Source organism: Syngnathoides biaculeatus, chromosome 5 (genome assembly GCF_019802595.1).
Source record: "Syngnathoides biaculeatus isolate LvHL_M chromosome 5, ASM1980259v1, whole genome shotgun sequence".
Classification (NCBI taxonomy): Eukaryota; Metazoa; Chordata; class Actinopteri; order Syngnathiformes; family Syngnathidae; genus Syngnathoides; species Syngnathoides biaculeatus.
Genome location: NC_084644.1, coordinates 25,485,414 through 25,506,106, shown reverse-complemented (window position 1 = coordinate 25,506,106; position 20,693 = coordinate 25,485,414). Strand labels below are relative to the sequence as shown.

General features: G+C 38.9%; 1 protein-coding gene across 2 annotated transcripts; it reads left to right on the top strand.

Moving 5' to 3' along the window:
• Positions 1 to 2,763: 2,763 nt before the first annotated feature.
• On the top strand, positions 2,764 to 20,191 carry entpd3 (ectonucleoside triphosphate diphosphohydrolase 3). 2 transcript variants are annotated; one of them, XM_061819886.1, is made up of 10 exons: positions 2,764 to 2,889; positions 11,924 to 12,064; positions 13,756 to 13,873; positions 13,974 to 14,133; positions 14,732 to 14,891; positions 15,306 to 15,533; positions 15,973 to 16,236; positions 16,328 to 16,456; positions 17,219 to 17,356; positions 18,056 to 20,191. In XM_061819886.1, exons 2-10 carry the CDS (start codon positions 11,927 to 11,929, stop codon positions 18,242 to 18,244), a joined length of 1,524 nt encoding a protein of 507 aa, XP_061675870.1. In that variant the 5' UTR covers positions 2,764 to 2,889; positions 11,924 to 11,926; the 3' UTR covers positions 18,245 to 20,191. The 2 variants fall into 2 exon arrangements, with proteins under 2 accessions (XP_061675870.1, XP_061675872.1); XM_061819888.1 differs by lacking the exons at positions 2,764 to 2,889; positions 11,924 to 12,064 and adding an exon at positions 13,258 to 13,392 and having other exon boundaries at positions 18,056 to 20,190.
• The last annotated feature ends 502 nt before the right edge of the window (positions 20,192 to 20,693 follow it).

The following is a 20,693-nucleotide window of genomic DNA, read 5'->3' as shown; positions in this document are numbered from 1 at the left end:
GTACTTTCGGTCGATGACAGAAAGTAGTGTGGATTCATGGGGTAGCTTTTTAGTATCTTGCATGGGTGAGTGTCGCACACTAAAAAAATCATCAGAAAATCCTTAAATAGACAAGTTGAGATGAATGAATCTGACAGAGTTTTATTTTGTGGCTTTTGTGGTAGACTTTGGCAGAGAGATTAGCTGTCTGTCATGGCAGACAATAAGGGGATGACACATCTTGCAACAAGCTCATCAGCACAAGCACTTCATGTCAGAAATCTAGAGCCAACGCTGGTTGCACGCTGTTTATTCTTATTGCACACTGTTTATGTTCTTTCCCTTTGATCCACATTTGAATTTCTGTTTTTATTATTTTTATTTGCACCATCTATGATTTGTGTGACACTATCAGACTGAGTCGTAAGTGTACCTTTCAATCACGACGGCAATAAGCAGATCAAAGCAAATATATTTAATACCTGTATAGCACATTTCATACAGAAGGTAACTCAATGAGCTTTACATGATTAAAAATATTTAAAAACAAAAAAAATAACATTTAAAACCAGGGAAGAAATAATAAAACGATACAATAAACCGATTCTGATTTCTGACTGACTTCTGTGGCGTAATTTCCCTCAAAACTGTATGACTTTTTGGCATTTGAATTCTGTGGTCATACTGTAGCTATATTACTGCCAGTAACATAGTACTCAGCAGGGCTGGAGGGACCTGGTGGGCAGGATTGGCTGCAGCCACCCTGGAGTCGGCACCACTCCTCATGTTTTTCAATGGGAATAAGCTCCTGCCTGGTCAATGATTGGTTTTGGCCACCCCATATACAATTTTCTGTCTGGAACACTGGTACTGAAGCAACAATGTTAGGAGTAACACGTTATCTCCTCTCTACACAACAGTGAATACTACACCCTTATCCTACTCAAACTAACTTTTGACACCATCATTTTACTTGATTGGCTGCACAACTGGTCGAGTAGTTCAGGTGGAGCGTTAAACTGGTTTCAGTCTTACTAAACAAATAGATTTGTCTGTGTTAATAGTTACATTTCTTCCTTAGCTCTCCACCAATGCTTAATCCCTCAGGGCTCTTTCTTTGACCCACTTTCAGGAAATATCATACTATTGCTAGCTGAAGATATCCAGATCTTTTTATCCGTCAAACTCAATAATATTAACCAACTCATCCAACTCCATGAGTGCCTTCAAAGTAGTGGATGACCTAAAATTACCTTCATTTTAAACATGTTGAAACTGAAATTCTTCCAATTGATCCTGAAATCGTTGTCCCTGCTGCTACAGATCATCTGATCTACTCCTAGGAGCCTTGATCTTTTTCAACAAGTACATGATATTTGACTATCATGTCACAAAACTGCTTTCTTCATCTAAGAAATATTGCTAAAACCTTGACCAATTAATCTATACTTAATTTTTTTTCTTGTTGGATTACTTTAACTCCCTCTACACCGCCCTCAGTCAGTCTCCTTTTTAATACTTAACAGTTTATCCAAAATATAGCAGAGAGTCTTTTAAGAAGAACCGTCTTGGTGGTCACGTTCTTATATCCCTTCATTGGCTTCAAGTAAAATTCAGAATCAACTAGAACATCTTATTAACTTACTTATTAACTTATTAAGCAATACATTGGCCCTATCAGCATCTCCAAGATCTTTAGTTCTCATTCCACTACATGAGATTTACGTTCTACAAATCTTGGCCTTTTATCCATCGCTCGCTGAACCCACAAGTCAAAACATACGTAAGCATGCATTTTCATATTTTGTGCTCCAATGCTATGGAACCATCTTCCACTATCTGTTCAGGCTGTTGAATCCTTGGACTATTTCAAGCATCCATCCACCCATCCATCCATCCATCCATTTTCTGAGCCACCTATCCTCACAAAGGTAATGGAAGTGCTGGAGCCTATCCCAGCCAACTTTAGGTAGAAGGCAGGCTACACCTTGAATTGCCTGGGAACTGAAACCATGCTGCCTACGCCAAAGTCAGGCAAGTGTACCAAATCCATCAGTGACTTATACCTATTTCAAACAATGCCTTAAAAACAAATGTTTATTGTCAATCTTTATAATAGACTTGCTTTTTGCTTGTACGCTCTGCTTTTGTTATTGTCATTTTGTTCTCGTTGATTTCTCTTGGTGTCATTTGCCTCGTCTGGTTTATCCATTTTTGTCTTTCGTGACTTGTTTGTACAAAGTACAATTTGTATGTTGGCAAAGTGCTTTCTAACTGTGTTTTTTTTTTAAAAAAAAAGTCCTACGTAAATAAAACCTTACTTACTTAGTTGCATGCATACTGAGAGACTTTCCTGTTCTGCAGTAAAATAACATTTGATTATTACAAATTTGCTTCAACTACATGCAATAGTAAAGTAGCTAGGTTGTGGTGTCTTCAGAAGCTTTACCTGAAACAAACAATTCTGTCTTTTTTTTTTTTTTATATATATATATACCACTGTAGCCAATGACAACACCAACATCAAAGGACAAGAGCTTTGCTGTCATTAAGCATATTCTTTCAGGAGCTACCATGCACTTATTTTGTATGTAGCTACCTTAATAACTGCCACGTGTCTGCCACACACAACTACAAATTGTGTGACTCATCCCAAACACACACAATTTTATTTTCTTTGTAATGCTGTCGGGTATGTTGCATTCGTAGTGGTGGGAGTGGTGAAAAACATGCTCCTCCTTGTCCCCCCGCACCCCACCACTAAGGTTTGTTGACGTACACCACTCCTCTTCTCCTCTTCTGAGTGAGCAAGTACATCTGAAAACATCTCCCACTCGCAGTGAAGCCATCTGCATTGCTACTGCCTCTGACTGTAGATCGCATCTCCAGTCCACTGAAAAGTCCCTCAAGGTAAGAAACACCTCTAGTCTCTTTCACATAGAAGACGTTTAGCATCACAAGATAACATTTAGTAGTAGTAGTATTGGTTTACTAATTTTGTCACACTTTACACTTCATTTTGAGGATACTCCTACTTCACACTCCCGAGGACTAGTTCCTACAAGCAGAGGGAGCCGCATGTGCAAATATGTATTATCCGCCTGGAAACATCTCATGTTTGTTACAGCAGAGACATGGTGGGAGGTGTCAGTGTTCACACAGTCACTTAGTCTTTCTTTATCTTTTTTTTCATGTTTGAGTTCACACTGTGTGTAGAATTATAAGGCAAGGAAGTATTTTGACAATATTACTTACATTACAAATTACAAATTTCCTAGCTCCTTGCTGGATAGTCCTGAATGCTTAATGAATTTAAACATAGCACGTGCTGTATATTTTTGTAATGAGTGTGGGTGTGGCCTAAGGAGATTCATCTATCCATCCATTATCCAAGCCACTTATCCTCACTAGGGTGACGGGAAAGCTGGAGCCTATCTCAGCTAGCTTCGGGCGAAAGGCAGACTACAACCTGAACTGGTCACCAGTCAGTCGCAGGGCAGATATCGACACCATTAATGAGCGGGAATCGATCCCACGCTGCCTGCACCAAAGGCAGACGTGTGTACCACTACACCGTCAGTGACTTATCCTAAAGAGATCCACATCCAATATAGATTGTGTGAAATTATTGGGCATCTTCTTTTCTTGAGTCAGAATGGGCCAAAAAAAGAGATTTAACTGACTCTGAAAAGTCCAAATTTCTCAATTCTCTCAGATGGATGCAACATTATTAAAATATGGAAGCTGTTGGGGCATGATCACAAATCCAACCATCCATCATGCGAGAAGTTTATCCTCACAAGTGTCGCAGAAGTGCTGGACCCAATCCTAGCGGTCTTCGGGCAGGAGGCGGTGTACAGCCTGAAGGGGTTGCCAGCCAATTACAGGGCCCATAGAAGGAAAAAAACAGTAGCACTTACAATTACACATTGGGGCAAATTACAGTGTCTAATTAATGCATGTTTTTGGGATGTGGGAGAAAAACCCATACAGGCATGGAGGAAACATACATGCTCCACATAGGTGGGGCTGGGATTTGAACCCCATTTCTCAATACTGTGAGGAGGATACTCTAGTCATACTTCCGTGCCACTTGAACACAAGTCTGTTTTCCCGAAAAATCCAAAGACGCTTTTTGTCCGAATAGCTAACAATCCCAAGAAAAGAGTTGAGAGAAAAAGACTGTCAAGGGCTTGCAAAGAATCAGGGAGCCTATCATCTGAAAGTTTTGAGACACTCTTCTGCCTGGCTGGCCACTACAACTCATGACGTTACCTGACCTGAATCCTATTGAGAACTTATGGCAAGTTCTTCAATGGGTGATGTACTGTGAAGGAAAACAGTACACCTCCCTGATCAATTTCTGGGAGTCTGTGGTTTGTGCGGCATACAATTCTTAGTTTTATAGATGATGGTAAAAAGTGAGATGGGAAAATATGTTTTTCATTTAGTTGCATAATAATTCTGTACACCAATAGTTACCTCATAATTTTCTCCATATTGAGATCCTCCCAAGAGAGCCTCAATGTCACTTTTACGTTCTTAAACATCCTTTTTTGAGATTTATGAATATTTTGGATTAACCTAATTTATGGTGCTTGGAGATGAATGAGAATAATCATCAAAAATGACATTTATTATTCTTCACTTTGTGTAAATATGTTTGTTTCAAACACTGCTTTGGTTATATCAAAATGTAATAATTGTTGAGAGCAGCTAAAATTCACACGACTTAACTGATGTAAAATATTTGAATTAATCAGTGATCTAATGTTGCATTCTACATACAGAAGCAAAAGTGAAGTTTTGCTTTTCATTTTTATTCAAGTTAAAGGACCCAGAGAGCCAGTGATCTGTTACCGAAACAAAGTCTGCTTCTACAAACAATGACGTCAAAGATATGAACACTCAAGCACCAGCGGCCAGTCAAGCCATTGATCAATGAGCTCATGTTTCTACATGCTTTTAGGAACTTTTTTCCCTTCCTGAGCAACACATCTCACTCTAATCCCTTTGTGCATATCCGCACTTACTTTCTTTTTCATGTATTGAAATGATCCCCCACCTGCACAAACTAATAAGACCCAACCCAAGAGCTGTGTGGAAAAAAACAAGGAAAAGAAAAAGACACCAATTACAAGGGATATGTTACATCTCAAATATAGTCTAATTGAAGGACCTGAAATCTTTTTTTTTCACCTCTACTGCATCTTGTTACGGGAAATTATAAATATCTAAGGCTATGATATACATTTTCTGGTTATGTAATGACAACATGAAAGGGCTAAAATATTACTTGAAATATATTTTATAGAGAATGGTTGTCCATGTTTATGTGTGCGCTGCGACTGACTAGTGACCACTTCAGGGTGGAGGCTGCCTTTCGCCCAAAGTCATCTGGAATAGGCTCCAGCGCCCCGCAACCCTCAGCAGGATCAGCGCTGTTGAAAATAGACGGATCAATATTTTATAGAGATATTATGGAAAAGCTCTTAATATGATGCAACAACTGTAATGTTAACTACCACTCTATGACTGTCAAAACGATGTGAGACGAATTATACTTGTAAAGGAACCATTTTGAGCTTGTATTGGATATAATCAGTGTGCAGATGAACATAATGTTAAGGCTGTATGTACTCGTAGGTCTATTTTCTGATTCTGTTTACATTAAAAAGGGAGAAGAAATGCAGCAGCATGGTGGAACAGCTGTAAAGTGTTGGCCTCACTGTTCTGAGGACCAGGGTTCAAATCCCTGTGTGGCGTTTGCATGTTCTACATGTGGCTGCATGGGTTTTCTCCAAACACTACAGTTTCCTCCTACATCCCAAAAGCATGCGACATTAATTGGACACTCTGTATTGCCCCGAGGTGTGAATGTGAGTGTGACTGTTGTTTCTCCCTATGTGCCCAGCAATTGGCTGGCAGCCAGTTCCCACCTCCTGTCCAATGACGGCTGGGAAGGCTCCAGCACTACCGCGACACTCATGAGGATAAGTGGCTTAGAAAATGGATGGATGGAGAAAAAAATGCCATTTAGCTTATTTGTATTTATGTGAAGATAAATGTAATCCTGGTGGCACGGTGGATCAGCTGGTAAAGTGTAAAGTGCCTCACAGTTCTGAGGTCCCTGGTTCGATCCCGGCCCCGTCTGTGTGGAAGTTTGCATGTTCTCCCCGTGCCTGTGTGGGTTTTTTCCGGGAACTCCGGTTTCCTCCCAAATCCCCAAAACATGCAACATAAATTGGATACTCTAAATTGCCACTAGGTGTGATTGTGAGTGTGGCTGTTTGTCTGGATGTGCCCTGTAATTGGCTGGCAACCAGTTCAGGGTGTACCCTTCCTCCTGCCCGTTGACAGCTGGGATAGGCTCCAGCACTCCCCTCGTGACGATAAGCGGCAAAGAAAACACGCACATGCAAAGACAGTACAAAATTAAAGGTCGAGTCATCCCTATAAACATTCTAAAACAGATATTGAATTGAAAAATACATATAAAATTATTCATTTCAATGTCTATACGAAAAAAAAAATGTGAATGGAGAGCGCGTCATCCATGCGCAAAGTTGCAGAAGTGTCATTCTACGACATCCAAGTCGTCGCCATATTGGCTGCATCCCCTGTCCGTGACGTCACCCGGACATTCGGCAATGAAAACACACGGTGGACCCTACTATGGGAGACGAACACGCCCCTTCTGACACTGAAGCTCTTTTCGAAAAGGAGAACATCACACAACCGAGTGAAGTTACCAGGGCAATATTACTCTATTGTTTATATTCAGATGATATGCGATCACGGCCAAACCGCCTCCCCTTCCGATCCACTTCCGCAGCGGAGATGAGCCATCGCGGCTCATCGCAGCTGGCCGGTGTGGCTCATTTTTGGCGGTGAGGTTGGCTTATCACAGAGCAGAGACGGGCTGCTTTAGGGGTTTGTTCATAGCCGCCGCAGTACGCGATGAACAACACCGTCCAGCCGGAGCGCTTTACAGCGTTGTCATCGCACGCGGCTGAGTGAGGCATTGTCGGCTGCGTTCTTCAGAGCCGCCATCGTTTGCGAGCCCGACGCCCAGCCTTCACTGGCGAAGCGACGCAGCAGCCCACGCCGTCCGACACGCACATCGACACATTTAGCAGGCCTGCCATACGTACGCGGATCTTTTGTTACGTTATTTGAGACCGATGATGATGTCCGCCCCAACCTATTATTTTTTTTTAGTAGCTGTATACACACCTACCTGTCATTTGGAACCCACGAAGCTCTCGTCCTCTGCACACGTGTAATCCATTTTTCACGACGAACCGGGTCTCTTGCAAACTTATGAAGGGTAAATCTATCCTTCTGTGTGTTCAAGCAATGTCCAGCAATGCAACGAGCCGGCATTTTGGCTAACATGAAGGAACAACGAGCTACCTTCCCGTAGGTAAAAATAATGGAAACAAACGTGTCCACCTGAGGGCGGTCCTGTCCTGTACGTCACATCTTGCTTCTTCTCGAAAACAAATCCCTCGAAATGATTTTCACGGCGGGAATAACAAAAAGCTGTATACATCAAAATCATGCTTTGTGGTGAAAAAACACATGGGTCCATGTCGGCTGCCGTTTTTTCATTAATAACGTATTAAAAATCATTCATTTCATGACAGTGGCCCTTTAAGCACATTGGTCAACTTTTTTTACTGGAACATTGGCAATATCTAACATTTATTTTAGAATTCAGTTTACCCGGAAGGCCTATGAGTGATCTCTGAACTGGTAGCGTGGCTTGGAATACTGAGAAATCACAGGATGATATCTGCAGTACAACGTGACACATAAACTGCAAGGACATCATTCTAGACCAACTGAATAAAATGAAAACAGCAATCTTAAGTTGACGTTTCCAGATGTAACAATTTCCACAAATCCAAAGATAACTGTTGTTTTTCCTACCTGTTACACTGTACATGGTAAGCGGGGTTGGGAGGGTCATTTGAAAAATACAATAGTTACCTCTTTTTACCAATATAAAGTTAATCCAAATGCCAAAGTAGTAAAATAAAATGACTTAATTACTTGTAAATACTTTTGGATTACCAACACCAAAAATGTTAACACGAAAAAAAAAAACCCTCAATAATATGTTTATACATATATATATATATATATATATATATTTGTATGGTATTTCCTGTCTTATGAGTGTTTAATATGCAGGGTATTGGAATGCAGGGAGGAAGCAAAGCAAACCCCGAGCCTCTTTTTACTGTGAGACAGATGCTAGAACCACTTGTTTGTCGTGCTGCAGATAGATCACTGTAGATCGACGCGGCTATTAAAGTGGCTGCTTTTTGGGGGCCCAACGCATCCATGCATCCATTTTCCAAGCCGCTTATGCTCACAAGGATCATCATTTACTGAAATCCCTTCCCCTGTAATCAATTCTTTCCTCGTCAACAAAACTTCAAACAAAACACAAGTACCTTGTGGCCCAAGTGACATCCCAATTTTACAGTGATGATGAAAGTCCTCCGGATTTTCCCGGAATTCTGCGTTTGAGTTTGTTGTTTTGCTTTCACGAGCGTAGCCACGTTGAGGCACTAACACTAGTAACAATAACGCCCCTCCCCTCGCATTCTCTCAAGACGTCGCTTATTTTGTGTGGTCTTGACATTAATTTACGTGTTTATTTCATAAACGTTGTTAACTAAACGAGCCTGCTTCAAAACAACCGGTTTTCACCCGGAAATAGGAAATGCAAGTTAACCGTACTGAGCATGTATGGAGCATGTACGAAAGCGCATGTTCAGAACTGCTTCACGTAATGCGAGCGCATTTACTTCGAAAGTTATCAACATCTTGAGCCATGGCAAAGGAAATTCAGTTACACCAGGCAGGGGTGCTCATTGCATCGACCGGAAGGCAGTGTGATGGCGTAAAAAAAAAACAACAATATTAGACTATCATGCACCTTGTCGCTTGATTCAGGTGGCCAATACGTCAAGCGCATGGACATAAAGGCGCGTTCTAGCAAGCCGGCCTCCTATTTACGGCAGTCCCGTGGTGCGTGCCCCCCCAACAACAATACGTCACAACAACAATACGTCACAATTGCCGACAGGAATGTTTGTTCCAATGTATCGCTAGCTTGTTGCCACTAGCGCCAATTATGTTGAAGTAAACTTTCAGCATCTTCATTGGATTGCGAGTATAGACCGTTCGTGTTTATTCCTTGACAGGCCAGTGCCTTTAACTTTTCTTCAGATAGTTTATCAGATCAAGAATTTTTATTGATGAAAAATTTTAAATATCGTTTTATATCATGTTCTATTAATATCAGTTGAAATTGCAAATTGTGATTTCTGAGTTTTAAATTTTAGTTTTCTATTTTAATTATATATTTATTTCATTTTTAATTTACAGTTATGTTATATTAATCCAGTAAGTTATTTTAAGGCCATCCCTAAACACACCCGCAACTTTATCTGCGAGCATGACCGACCACACCTTTACATTTTTTAATGTGAATGACTGTGTGTGTTTGTATATATATATATATATTATATATATATATATAATATATATATATATATATAATATATATATATATATGTAAGACCTGCTGCTGGTAACCTGTTAGTGGGTTCCGTGTAAATTTGTGATCGTAACCTGTAGGTTACAGAAGAATGTTCTCGAAAATAATCTCTAAAATGCAATACAGTTGACTCCATTCTTTTTCTGCAATTCAATCAGGTATTTGTAATCGGACATTGGATTTTCATGCATGACCACAGCTAAAGCTGTACTCATATGATTCCTATAGTGGTTCTTGCTTGCTTTATCGAACATCTGTTTAATCCAGTTCTGTTTGCGAAAACCATGTGGTTGTGTGGGGCCAGTGCTTGCTGTCACAGTACAGTTGGAATCTCCGTTTCTAGGTTGGTCACTTGATGAGAACCCTTGTTGACCAGTTTCAGGAGAGGGTTGTGAAAACTTTGTTTTTGCCCAATCATGGATGGAACCTGACTGTACATGTCTTGTTACATTGCTCTTGTGAATATACTTATACTTGACACCATCTACATAGGCCAAAATTCCCTTCAGAACCTTCCTGTTTATTTTGAACAAATTATATGTACTCAATGAATTATGACATCCATTTTCATTAAACTGAAATTAGATCTCACAAATATCATTTATGTTATATAAATAATCCCTCAAATGTCAATGCAGTAAAAAGAAACAGAAAACCATCAAATAATTATCAAATTGATTGGAAAGTTACAAAACTATTCAAATTATATCATTAAATCAATACATTTACACTTAGAAATATTCAGTGAACATACAGTGGGGTTTCAGTCAGACAGCAATTATTATTGATTCTTCAATAAATTATATCTACTTAAAATCAATGTAATTAAAAATGATATAACAACTAGCCCTTTTAATTTCATATTTTATGTATTTATATTATATATATATTTTTATATATATATATATATATATATATATATATATATATATATTATATATATATATATATATATATTTGTAGTTGATAAAATTGAACATTTTAGCTGTCGCACCTCTACTTTAAAACGAAAAACGAAACATGTCGATGTCATGCTCGGAATCAGATTCACATACCTGACCAGACAATCCTCTCATTTTGACTTCTTTTCGTATTTCCGAAACATGATTGGAACATATTTTACACAGAAGTAGGGTTAATTGAACACCTTCATTATCTGTCTCATACACAAAATCTTCGTGAAAGTCATATGATTGAAAGGTTTCTTCTTACTGGGAGCTACCATGTTTGTTTGATAATTGAGAAGTCTCGCGATATGGGCCGCGCGATATCGCGTGATCTTGCGTGTCATGAAACAACACGACATTAACCATTTGTGAGTCGTCTGGCGAAAGCCAGCAGTAAATTTCTATGCAGATCTATAAATTATTCGTATTCGTTTTCGTATGTCTACTGTTTACACAAATTTTCATTGCGAATGGTCATTCGTTCGCGTTTTTTTGCTATTGCTTAACCAATGCGTAATCTACACGATTGTTCACAGCTTATGTTGAGGCCTGTGTATGTATATATATATATATATATATATATATATGTATATATATATATATATTTAAAAATATATGTATAAATATTAAAGGCAACTCATCATACTATTGGTCGAGTGTATCAGTACAACACGACGTAACAAGTTTGAGACTTAAGCGTTAATAGTAATTACTACAGATCAGATTCTTTAACATGTGCTGTACGGTGTAGAAATTCTAGGATATATTTTCGTGTATATTCTAAATCTATACTATAATATGTATAATGTGGGGAAAAGGACAATTTTTGATGTCTTTTTACTGAATAGTTCACTTAATTCATTTGTCTTGAGATAAGATGGCATATTTTAAGCATATTTTAATGACAAATGTGATTTTGTGCTATCCGGTGATAGGGGTATGGGGGGCAAAAAAATCTGGGCTTGGCCCTTGGGGAACTTCTGCCCAATTTTTTTTTTCTGGGTTAGGACCTAGAAATGTTACTTTCAATTTTTGTCTGAATTTTGTCCACAGATATCGCCAGAATGCACCACAGCCATCGATTTTTTTCAAACATTTCAAGGGGGGCATGCCCACAGACCCCCCTAGTGCTCGCATTTGTATTTTCAGGAATGTTCACAAGAAGTCCACTTTCATCTCTAAGTATACAACTGTAGTTCTTTTTTTTCATGTAACTGTAACACAATGCCGTTTTTTTTTGGGGGGGGGGTAGGGTGGGCTTTTCCTGATTATGCAACACCATTCGACCTGTACAATAATTCAAAAAATCTTAATTTTCCCCAATATGTCCACAGCATCACTACTATGGAAGATTTTAATGAGAACCACACACGCTTCGTCTTATTATTTCTTTATTTCCTCATTTATTTATTGCCAACAGGAAATGGATTCAAAGAAGAAAGTGGGTTACAAGTGTCGCATAGCTACAGTTCTCCTCCTCCTCCTCCTAGCGAGTGTCGCCGCGCTTATAGCTGTCACCGTCATCCAGGGCAACTGGAGGTTCACACAGTATACCTTAGAGGTGGGTATAGGTCACAGGGGTCAATCACAAGGCCCGGGGGCCTCATCCGGCCCGCCACATGATTTTATGTGGACCTTGAAGGCAACTCATGTGTGGCAACTTCCTTGATTCTTTTGAAAATCTGTACCAAAATTTCAAATCGTCATATATTATCAATGATAACTTGGCAATATAAGCATTTTTGTGTTACCAAACATGAACAGAGACTTGATTTCTGATTCCAAAAGGAGCTCATAAAGTTTATGTGTAAACATGATGCGGCAATTATTATGAGGAGATTTTGATGGGCGTAACGGTCCTCCAGGGTAAACCATAACTGCAATGTGGCCCATGACAAAAATTAGTTTGAAACCCCTGGTGTAGGTAAACAAACAAACTCGCTAACACACTCGTGCGACAAGGGTGCTCACTAAATGCATCCTTCAATCTCAAATTGTTAAATGCAGCCAGAATAGGCCTACAAAGCATTTAATGTTATAACCTTTAAAAAACATTGAATGTGACTTGGACTTTTGGTCGGAAAACGGTTAAGTCCCAAATTCATGAAATTAGTTAGCTTGTTTGACTTAGTAAGGACTCTGAGTGGTAGTGAACTAGCTGGAGAGGTATGAAAATTCTACTGGCCAAGTTTCTGGAAATTGCCACGTTAAGAAGACTACATTTATACTAGTTAACACTGTAACCAGCTTGAAAAGTAGAGAAAGGTTTATTGGTGAACGTAAATGACGCAAAATATACTATGAAGTTTTCTTAGAGATGAAATGGGCAGGTTATTTGATGTTAACCCGTAAGTGGGAGATTATTATAGAATAGAGTAGTTTATCCAGTTTTTGTGAAGAATAGAATCAACCCCCTAACTATCTATTTTACTTTGACTTTGTAATGTTATTCCAAACAAAGGAAGTGAGAAAGAAAATGCAGACTAGTTTTATTACATTCACGAACAAATCTTTTTAGTGAACGTACTGAACTGAATCAGTTTATGAAATGATCGGTTCTTTTACCTTGAGCTCAGCGACTTTGCTGGGAGTGGAAACGCAACTGTCCAAGCGTTCAGTCACTCACTTCTGCATGTTTGGCAAAGAGCAGAAACCTTGCAGGTGGGGATGGGACTGATTTGCGACTCACCAGTGATGTAATTCACTTCAGCGTATGACCAATGAGCAGCCAGCGTCAGACATTGCTGTGCAGGAAGAGGAGGGACTTAAGTGAACTGAGTGGTTTGGTCACTGAACTGGTGTACTGAGGAACTGAAGAGTGATTAATTTGTGATCTGCGAAAGCGCAACGATGAGTGATTGTTTTGCCAGAGGAACGACGCACTACACAGTGAGGATAAACGAGTAATTTTAACCGCAAGTCCTGACGTCCTCGCGGGGATAGTTTTCACGAGCAGCCTTCGAGCTAAGGGCTAATTTTGAGTCAGTCAAGCACATGAAAGAAAGCACACATATTTAAAATAAATCTCACTGAATAATAAATGTATTTATGTGCACATAAGTGCTTCGGTGAAAATGTTGAGTGAACGTGAAATTCAAGGATGGATTAACGGAATGAGGAAGCACTTTCAATTATTTTATGAAAAAAGAGTGAATGATTCAGTGAACACATCTTTCGAACAAATATTTTTCAGGAACTCGTTCGTGTGATTGCGCCACGTCCGTCACTAATACATACTTTCTGTTACTGCAGTACGGCATAGTGATTGACTCGGGATCATCTCGGTCCAACATCTATCTGTATGAGTGGCCAGGTGAGAAGGAGAACGAAACAGGAGTGGTGACAGAGAAACTGAACTGTAAAGTTTCTGGTGAGTCCAGACTTCTGTTATGAGAGAAGTAATACCTGTTTTCATGTTTTTTATTTGAAGGTCTCCGAAATGTATATATACGTTAATCTTGTATTTGTAGGTGGTCCAATCTCTGAATTGAAAATTGATCCAAAGAAAGACGCACAGACATGGCAGAGCTTCAAAGATTGCATGAAAAAAGTCTCTGATGCCATCCCTGTTAAAAAGCACAAAACCACGCCGCTTTTCTTGGGGGCTACTGCTGGAATGAGACTCTTACAGTAAGTAAGCAAGGGAGGAACTTCCTTTTCAGCATTCTCTCAACTGAGGCCAATAATTAGGGCTAAGACTTGCACTCTAAATCCACATTTCCTATTTGCATTGACGGTAAAAAATGATTAGCGGATCACAATCAAACTGTCACTCCTTGTAAAACTTTAAAATAAAGTCATGTCTTTGTCCAACAAATGAAAATTTCATTTGAAAACTATAATTTGAGAGTAAAAATTAAAATCAACACCATTTGCTTCATAGTAATAGCACTATTATAAACACAGCCTGCAGTTAGAGTTAGTAGAAACATGTTTCGACTAGATTTTGTAAGCCAGGTTGTGTGCACTATTCGAGGTTCTGATGCAGCAAAATTTGCAAATTGGATCTACTCCCCAATTGACAGAAGTAATATAAGATGTTTGCATGAGTTGAAGAGCTCATAAAAATCATCACGGTCCTGGACCTAGATGTCAATTTACTATGCTACATTACAGGGCTCCTCGGAGTATTGATGAACATTTCTTTAAATGCTTTTCATTCACGGAGAAGTTCATTTCCGGTTATATTTCCCATCATTTGACTACTTTTTCTCTGCTTTGTTGAAAGAGAGAAGGACATGCAGCGGGCTAATGAAGTCATGGACAGTCTGAAAGAATATCTGCAATCTCTGCCCTTTGCCTTCCAAAATGCATCTGTCATTACTGGTCAGGAGGAAGGACTATACGGGTGGATTACTGTCAACTATTTGTTGGGAAATTTTCTTGAGGTAAATGAAACCAAACATGACAACAACTCTGAAGCATGTCTGACAGATTTTCCCAAATAATTAAATGTCACCTACAAAAAAGCTTCTTTTGTGGTAGTTAGCTTGTAGGCATGTATGCACATGAGAGTGTGCTTGTATAACATTACTGACATTTGAAAATACAAATTTTTTGTTTTTTAACTAATGAACCAAGTTTGGCTGATCATCAATTCATCCTTTCTGATAGAACTTTTCTATCACGTAAATGGAAATTTTCCATTCCTGAAAAGGAGGAAGGAAATTGTAGCTAGGTCGTATCGCGCATGGCCAGGACACTTTATTTGTGAAGTGGCACATCGGTTAAAAAGTGTGTGTGTGTGTGTGTGTGTGTGGTGGGGGGGGCTTTTGTTGAAATACTTCATTTTGTGTTTGCAGAAAAGCATATGGAGCACCTATATTCGTCCAAAGACATCAAAGACAGTGGGTTCAATGGATCTTGGTGGGGCATCAACACAAATCGCCTTTGCGGTTAACGATGAGCTCAAGGGGGCCGATTACATGCACATCAAGCTGTACGGCTACCCTTACAATGTCTACACCCACAGTTTTCTCTGCTATGGCAAGAATGAAGCTGAGAAGATGCTTCTGGATAAAGTGGTTCAGGTAGACTAAACAGAAGAGTGCAAAGAGCATGTGTCGTCGCCAAGTACGGTAATAAATGCTGGGGATGCTAGTACAGGGTTGTACAAAATTCAATTACGTTTTGCAAAGAATTGATTGGTGAGGATATCTTCTCCTGTGCTGGCAACAGAGAGGAAGCAACCCATCTAGGATGCATTATGTCATTAAGATATTGATCACGGTATGAGTATCTGATCGTCTTCGGTCTTGGAGAAATGTATGATTTCAGATGTCACTTTTTCTACAAACAATTAGTAAAATGAGGACGAGCCGTGACATGTGACAGGTATATATTGCATCTTAAGCATAATGCAAGACAGCAATGTTCAAGAATCTCCACCGGAAAGAATACAGGTCCAAATCGTTACCTTCTCTTCTCAGCTGGATTTTCTTGCTTGCCTTCCTTCCTTCAATGCTGCAGGAATCATCAGACCCCATTTATGTTGTCAACCCCTGCTATCCCATTGGCTTCAACATCACCCTTCAGGCCACCGACATTTATGACACAGAATGCACAAAGAAACCAAAGAATTACTCTCTGGATAAACAATACTTCATGGTGGGATCTGGCGACTCAGACCAATGTCGGAGAATAACAAAATCCATATTTGATTTCACCACTTGTTCCTCGGCTCACTGTTCCTTCAATGGCGTGGAGCAGCCGCCAGTCACTGGTGAATTCATGGTAATATGCAGTGCGCACACACAGAATGTACAAGCACAGAGTACCTGTGGAAGTATTATGCTGGTGTTGTCTTTTTTTCTTTTTCTTGAAGGCATATGCAGGCTATTTCTTTGTCGCCAGAGCTTTGTTGATGACGGAAGATACCGACACCATCAGACCAACAGAGTATGATGAGTTCAAAACATCACTCACTCAATTTTGTAACACACCTTGGAGCGAGGTAAGATCTTCCAATTGCTCTACGGTCACATAAACTGGAAGAGCCACTTAGCCAAGTACTCTGAAAAAGGGCAGAATTATTATTTTTTTGGTTGTCCTAGTCAAAAGGTAAACAATTATCTTAGATTTTACTGGAGCTACAGATCATATACAATAAAATGACATCAATCCAAATTCCCGATATACTGTATAGTTGGATTCTGATTTTTTTTAAACATCAATGCATCACTGATTCAGTGTCTGGAAATTCTTCAAAATGCAATGAATATTTTGAATTATGTCACCAACTGACCTGGAATAGTGGATGAATTGGCAGAAATGGAATTGATGAGTTGAGCTCAGAACAGTGTTTGCAAGTCATACATTTACAATTTTAGCTCAGTCTGTGAAAACAGTGGGGCAGCATGTTTGTCTAGTTGTTAGCACGTACTGTAGATACTGAGTTTGATTCTTGGCTCAGACCCTCCCGTGCGGATTTTATATTTCCTTCCCGCACTTGGATTTTCTCTGGGTACTCTAAGACTTCCTCATAAGTAATCAAGCGTATACTTGTTTTATGTATTATTTTTGTTTGAACTATGAATTGTATGACTGCAGTGCGGTTCAACTTTGAGTTCAAACTTGATTTGACAGATGCATGCATTGCATTTGCCAAATGTTAAAGAATCTATTTGTAACAATTAAGACATTTATCTCTGATAAGCAACACGCTTCATTTTAACATCAAAATAACCCATTCAAATTGTCCCTCCCCCCCTTATAGCTGAGGATGGAAAAGGCGTGGGTGTCAGACAAATACCTCCGCACCTATTGCTTTGCAACTCATTACTTGTTCACGTTGTTGACCAACGGTTACAAATTTGACGCAAACACGTGGAAAGACATTCACTTTCAAAGACAGGTGAGTTGAATAAATGCAAAAGTTCCCAGTAAGTAATGTTGAATGTGTGCGAGACATGACATGCACAAAAGTATGCGAGATGACATCTTAGCCAAGTTGACAAACGACAATGTCCTTTAGTTGTCACCACTCGCCGTTAGCTGCTCCAGACACGTCGTTAATAAGGCCACCCAAATGAAAGATGTCATGCGACAATCGTCTGCATTGAAAAAGTTGAAGGCAGGCAATGTTTCCCTTCAGGATGCCTCGAGGATGTGGAGCTTTTTTTTTTTTTTTTTTTTTTTTTTACAATGAGGCTCCCTCAAATGAAGGGGATTCCTCATGTGTGACACAAGAGAAAACAAAGTAGCGGGCCTGTTTTCCACGGCATAGCGACTCACACACAAGAGATGTTCCTCAACAGCTGGCAACATTCCCAAATGACAAGCCCACAAACAAGAAGCTCTGTGTGCCGTGTGTGCTGTTCACCGCCTTTGGGTGTCTGGAAGGCTTTTTGGCAACTGTTCCAAACAGACACACTTGGATTCTTTACAGAAATCGTAATGGAGATTTGGGATTTCTGACTCATGTTTTAGTTGGAACACTATAACTTTTTTCGACAGGATTTTTGGGAATGTAACAAGATAAAGGCAAAGACCTCTTAAATGATTAACAAGTGCATCATTTAATGGGACATATATGTTTTAATCTTTTTTTCAGGTGGGGAACACCAGTGTCGGTTGGAGTTTGGGCTACATGCTTAGTAGCTCCAATATGATCCCGTCTGAGGCGAATGAAGTCCTCCCATTGACTGATCCTGTCTTTGCCGGTCTTATCTTTCTATTTTCAGCTCTGACCATTATTAGCGTCATCTTGATTTTCATCATTCTTGTTCGCACATGCTATTAAATTAAGTCCAGTCATGTCTTAATTTGTTGTAAATATTTGTGTGGAAAGCCATTAGTCATCTGAAAATGAAATTTAAAAGGGAATCTAATGCCAGAGTTTTCTTTTCATCAATACTTTCTACATACACCCAGTCGTACAGTATATATATATATATATATATATATATATATATATATATATATATATAGTTGTATTGTGTATAAGGGCAATATAAACCCAAAATGGTTGCCCACTGAAATGGTTGAAAATTGTCAATACTTCTTAGTCTACAGAAATAACAGATCAATGAAAATAAAATTGTAGGGTTTAATTCCCCTTTAATATTAAGAACCACAAGATTGTTTATCAGGGAATATTAAGGGTCAAACTAGAAAGACAAGTAAAGTAGCATTAGTACTGTGAGAATAAAGTCAGGCAACTTGAAATTCGGAGAATAAAGTGGAAATAATACAAGATCCATTTTATGGGAGAATAAAAGGAAAATATTACCATGAAAAAGTTACAAGAATAAGATGCTTCTTGTTTTTTCCCAGCAGTATTAAGCCAAGTTGATGTGTACAGTATTAAAGTTTTTAGTTTTCATTAGTGAATGCCTGCAATACTGAGGGGAAAAAAATCCTTTAAAGTCCCAGCAACGTGAGAATTAATGCAGCTTTTAAAATATGTATACATGTAGCACCGTGAACACTGCTGTGAACCACACTAGCAAATTTAAATGATCCCCCCCAAAAAAATCACGAGGAATATAAAACGTGGCGTCACAATGTTGTCTCCACGATTAAAACACTGAATGCTCTGAAACCTCGCCCCGCTCAGCTGTCTATCAAACCCTACACATCCGTCTAATGTTTATACATTGCTACATGAAAATATACCCATTGAAACTCTCTAAGGCTGGAATATATCCCACCTGGATGTCCCGGGGCTTTCTATGCACCGAGAAGCGGCGCTAGCTTGAAAGCTACCGGGCTTCCACCAGCCTGCTCGTACTCGTTATGTACTCACTTGACGTTGTGTCATGTGTACATCTATAGAATAGTGACACTTCTGGGAAAGTCAACAACTAAACATGCCACCCCCCCAAAAAAAAAACAAAAAAAAACTGAAATGGTGAAAAACACCTTCAAACCCAATCGCCACAGTTGAGCGCTTCATATACTTCTCAGTAATTGCACGTTTTCAGCAAGTATTTTCAAACATGTATCATGTACAGGTATTTACAAACCCTGAATTCACTATACTGTGTTCTTTCTTTATTCTAATAGTTTTGTTTGACAGTTATCCTGTTGGAAAAAAATGTGTGTGATCAATAGTTGCTTTGGCCTGATTATGTGTCATAACATTTATGAACTTAATCGTATAAATCTATTAGTGTTATTGTGTGGATGTAAACACATTTGTGCATCTTAAAGCCTAGCATGCGTACACGGCCATTGTAATGGTAATAGTGACTAAACAATTATCTTTGTGTTTTGTTTGTTTCTCGCCAGTAAAATTGTAGTTGTGTATTCACAGCACTGGATTTAGAAGCACACACAAAAAAATCTTTCTTGTATTAAAGTATGTATTGAATACACCCCGCTAATTTGTAGTCTCACTTGGTTGTAACTCTCAAAACGAGTATCCATCAGTTTTTTTTTATTTATTTTTATTATTATTTTTTCATCTCAGGGACTAAGAAAGCTAAAAAAAATCATAATGTTATTGATTATGTTCTTTTTTTCAAAAAGAGACAACCCCACTTTTTATGAATGTTTTTCTCCTATGATGTGCACAGAATTGACTACAATTGCACTAATAATAATAAAAAACAATAGCACTTTTGATGTTGCTTGATTTAGATGATCTTGTACTATGTGTGAACTCATTTACAAATTATTTTCAAACTATTTACCAAATGAAAATCAAAATGAATGAACAATAAACTAACACTGATGTAATATAGTGTTGCAACAACAGTTATTTTGTCTGTGTGCTTTGTAGTATGTACACTACAGTATGTGCACATGAGGCATCCAGAGATTGTACACTTTTGATTTCATTGGGGTGGAGTCGATGGAATACTTGCATAAATATTTGGTGTGCCTTATCAGTGCAGTACAGACCTGCATTCACCAATGGGATGGTACTGTTATGCTTGAAACTATACGTTCATATTTTTGTACAGTACCATTAAAGAACTTTAAAATCATGTTTGAGGATCAAATTTGAGCCATTTTCCGTTGTAGCCTACTTATCTCTGCATTGGACAAAATTAGCCATAATTCTTATGTGATGCATCGACTTGGGACATGCATTAAAAAGTTTTGTTATGTTAGAACAATGATATAATAAATGTATCTCCCAATTGTGAAGGCTGTGGTTATGAAATCACCAAAGTGATCCATTCATCTAAAAATCAATGCAAATAACTTTGCATCTCCCAAACCAGCCCAACCTATCGCTCATA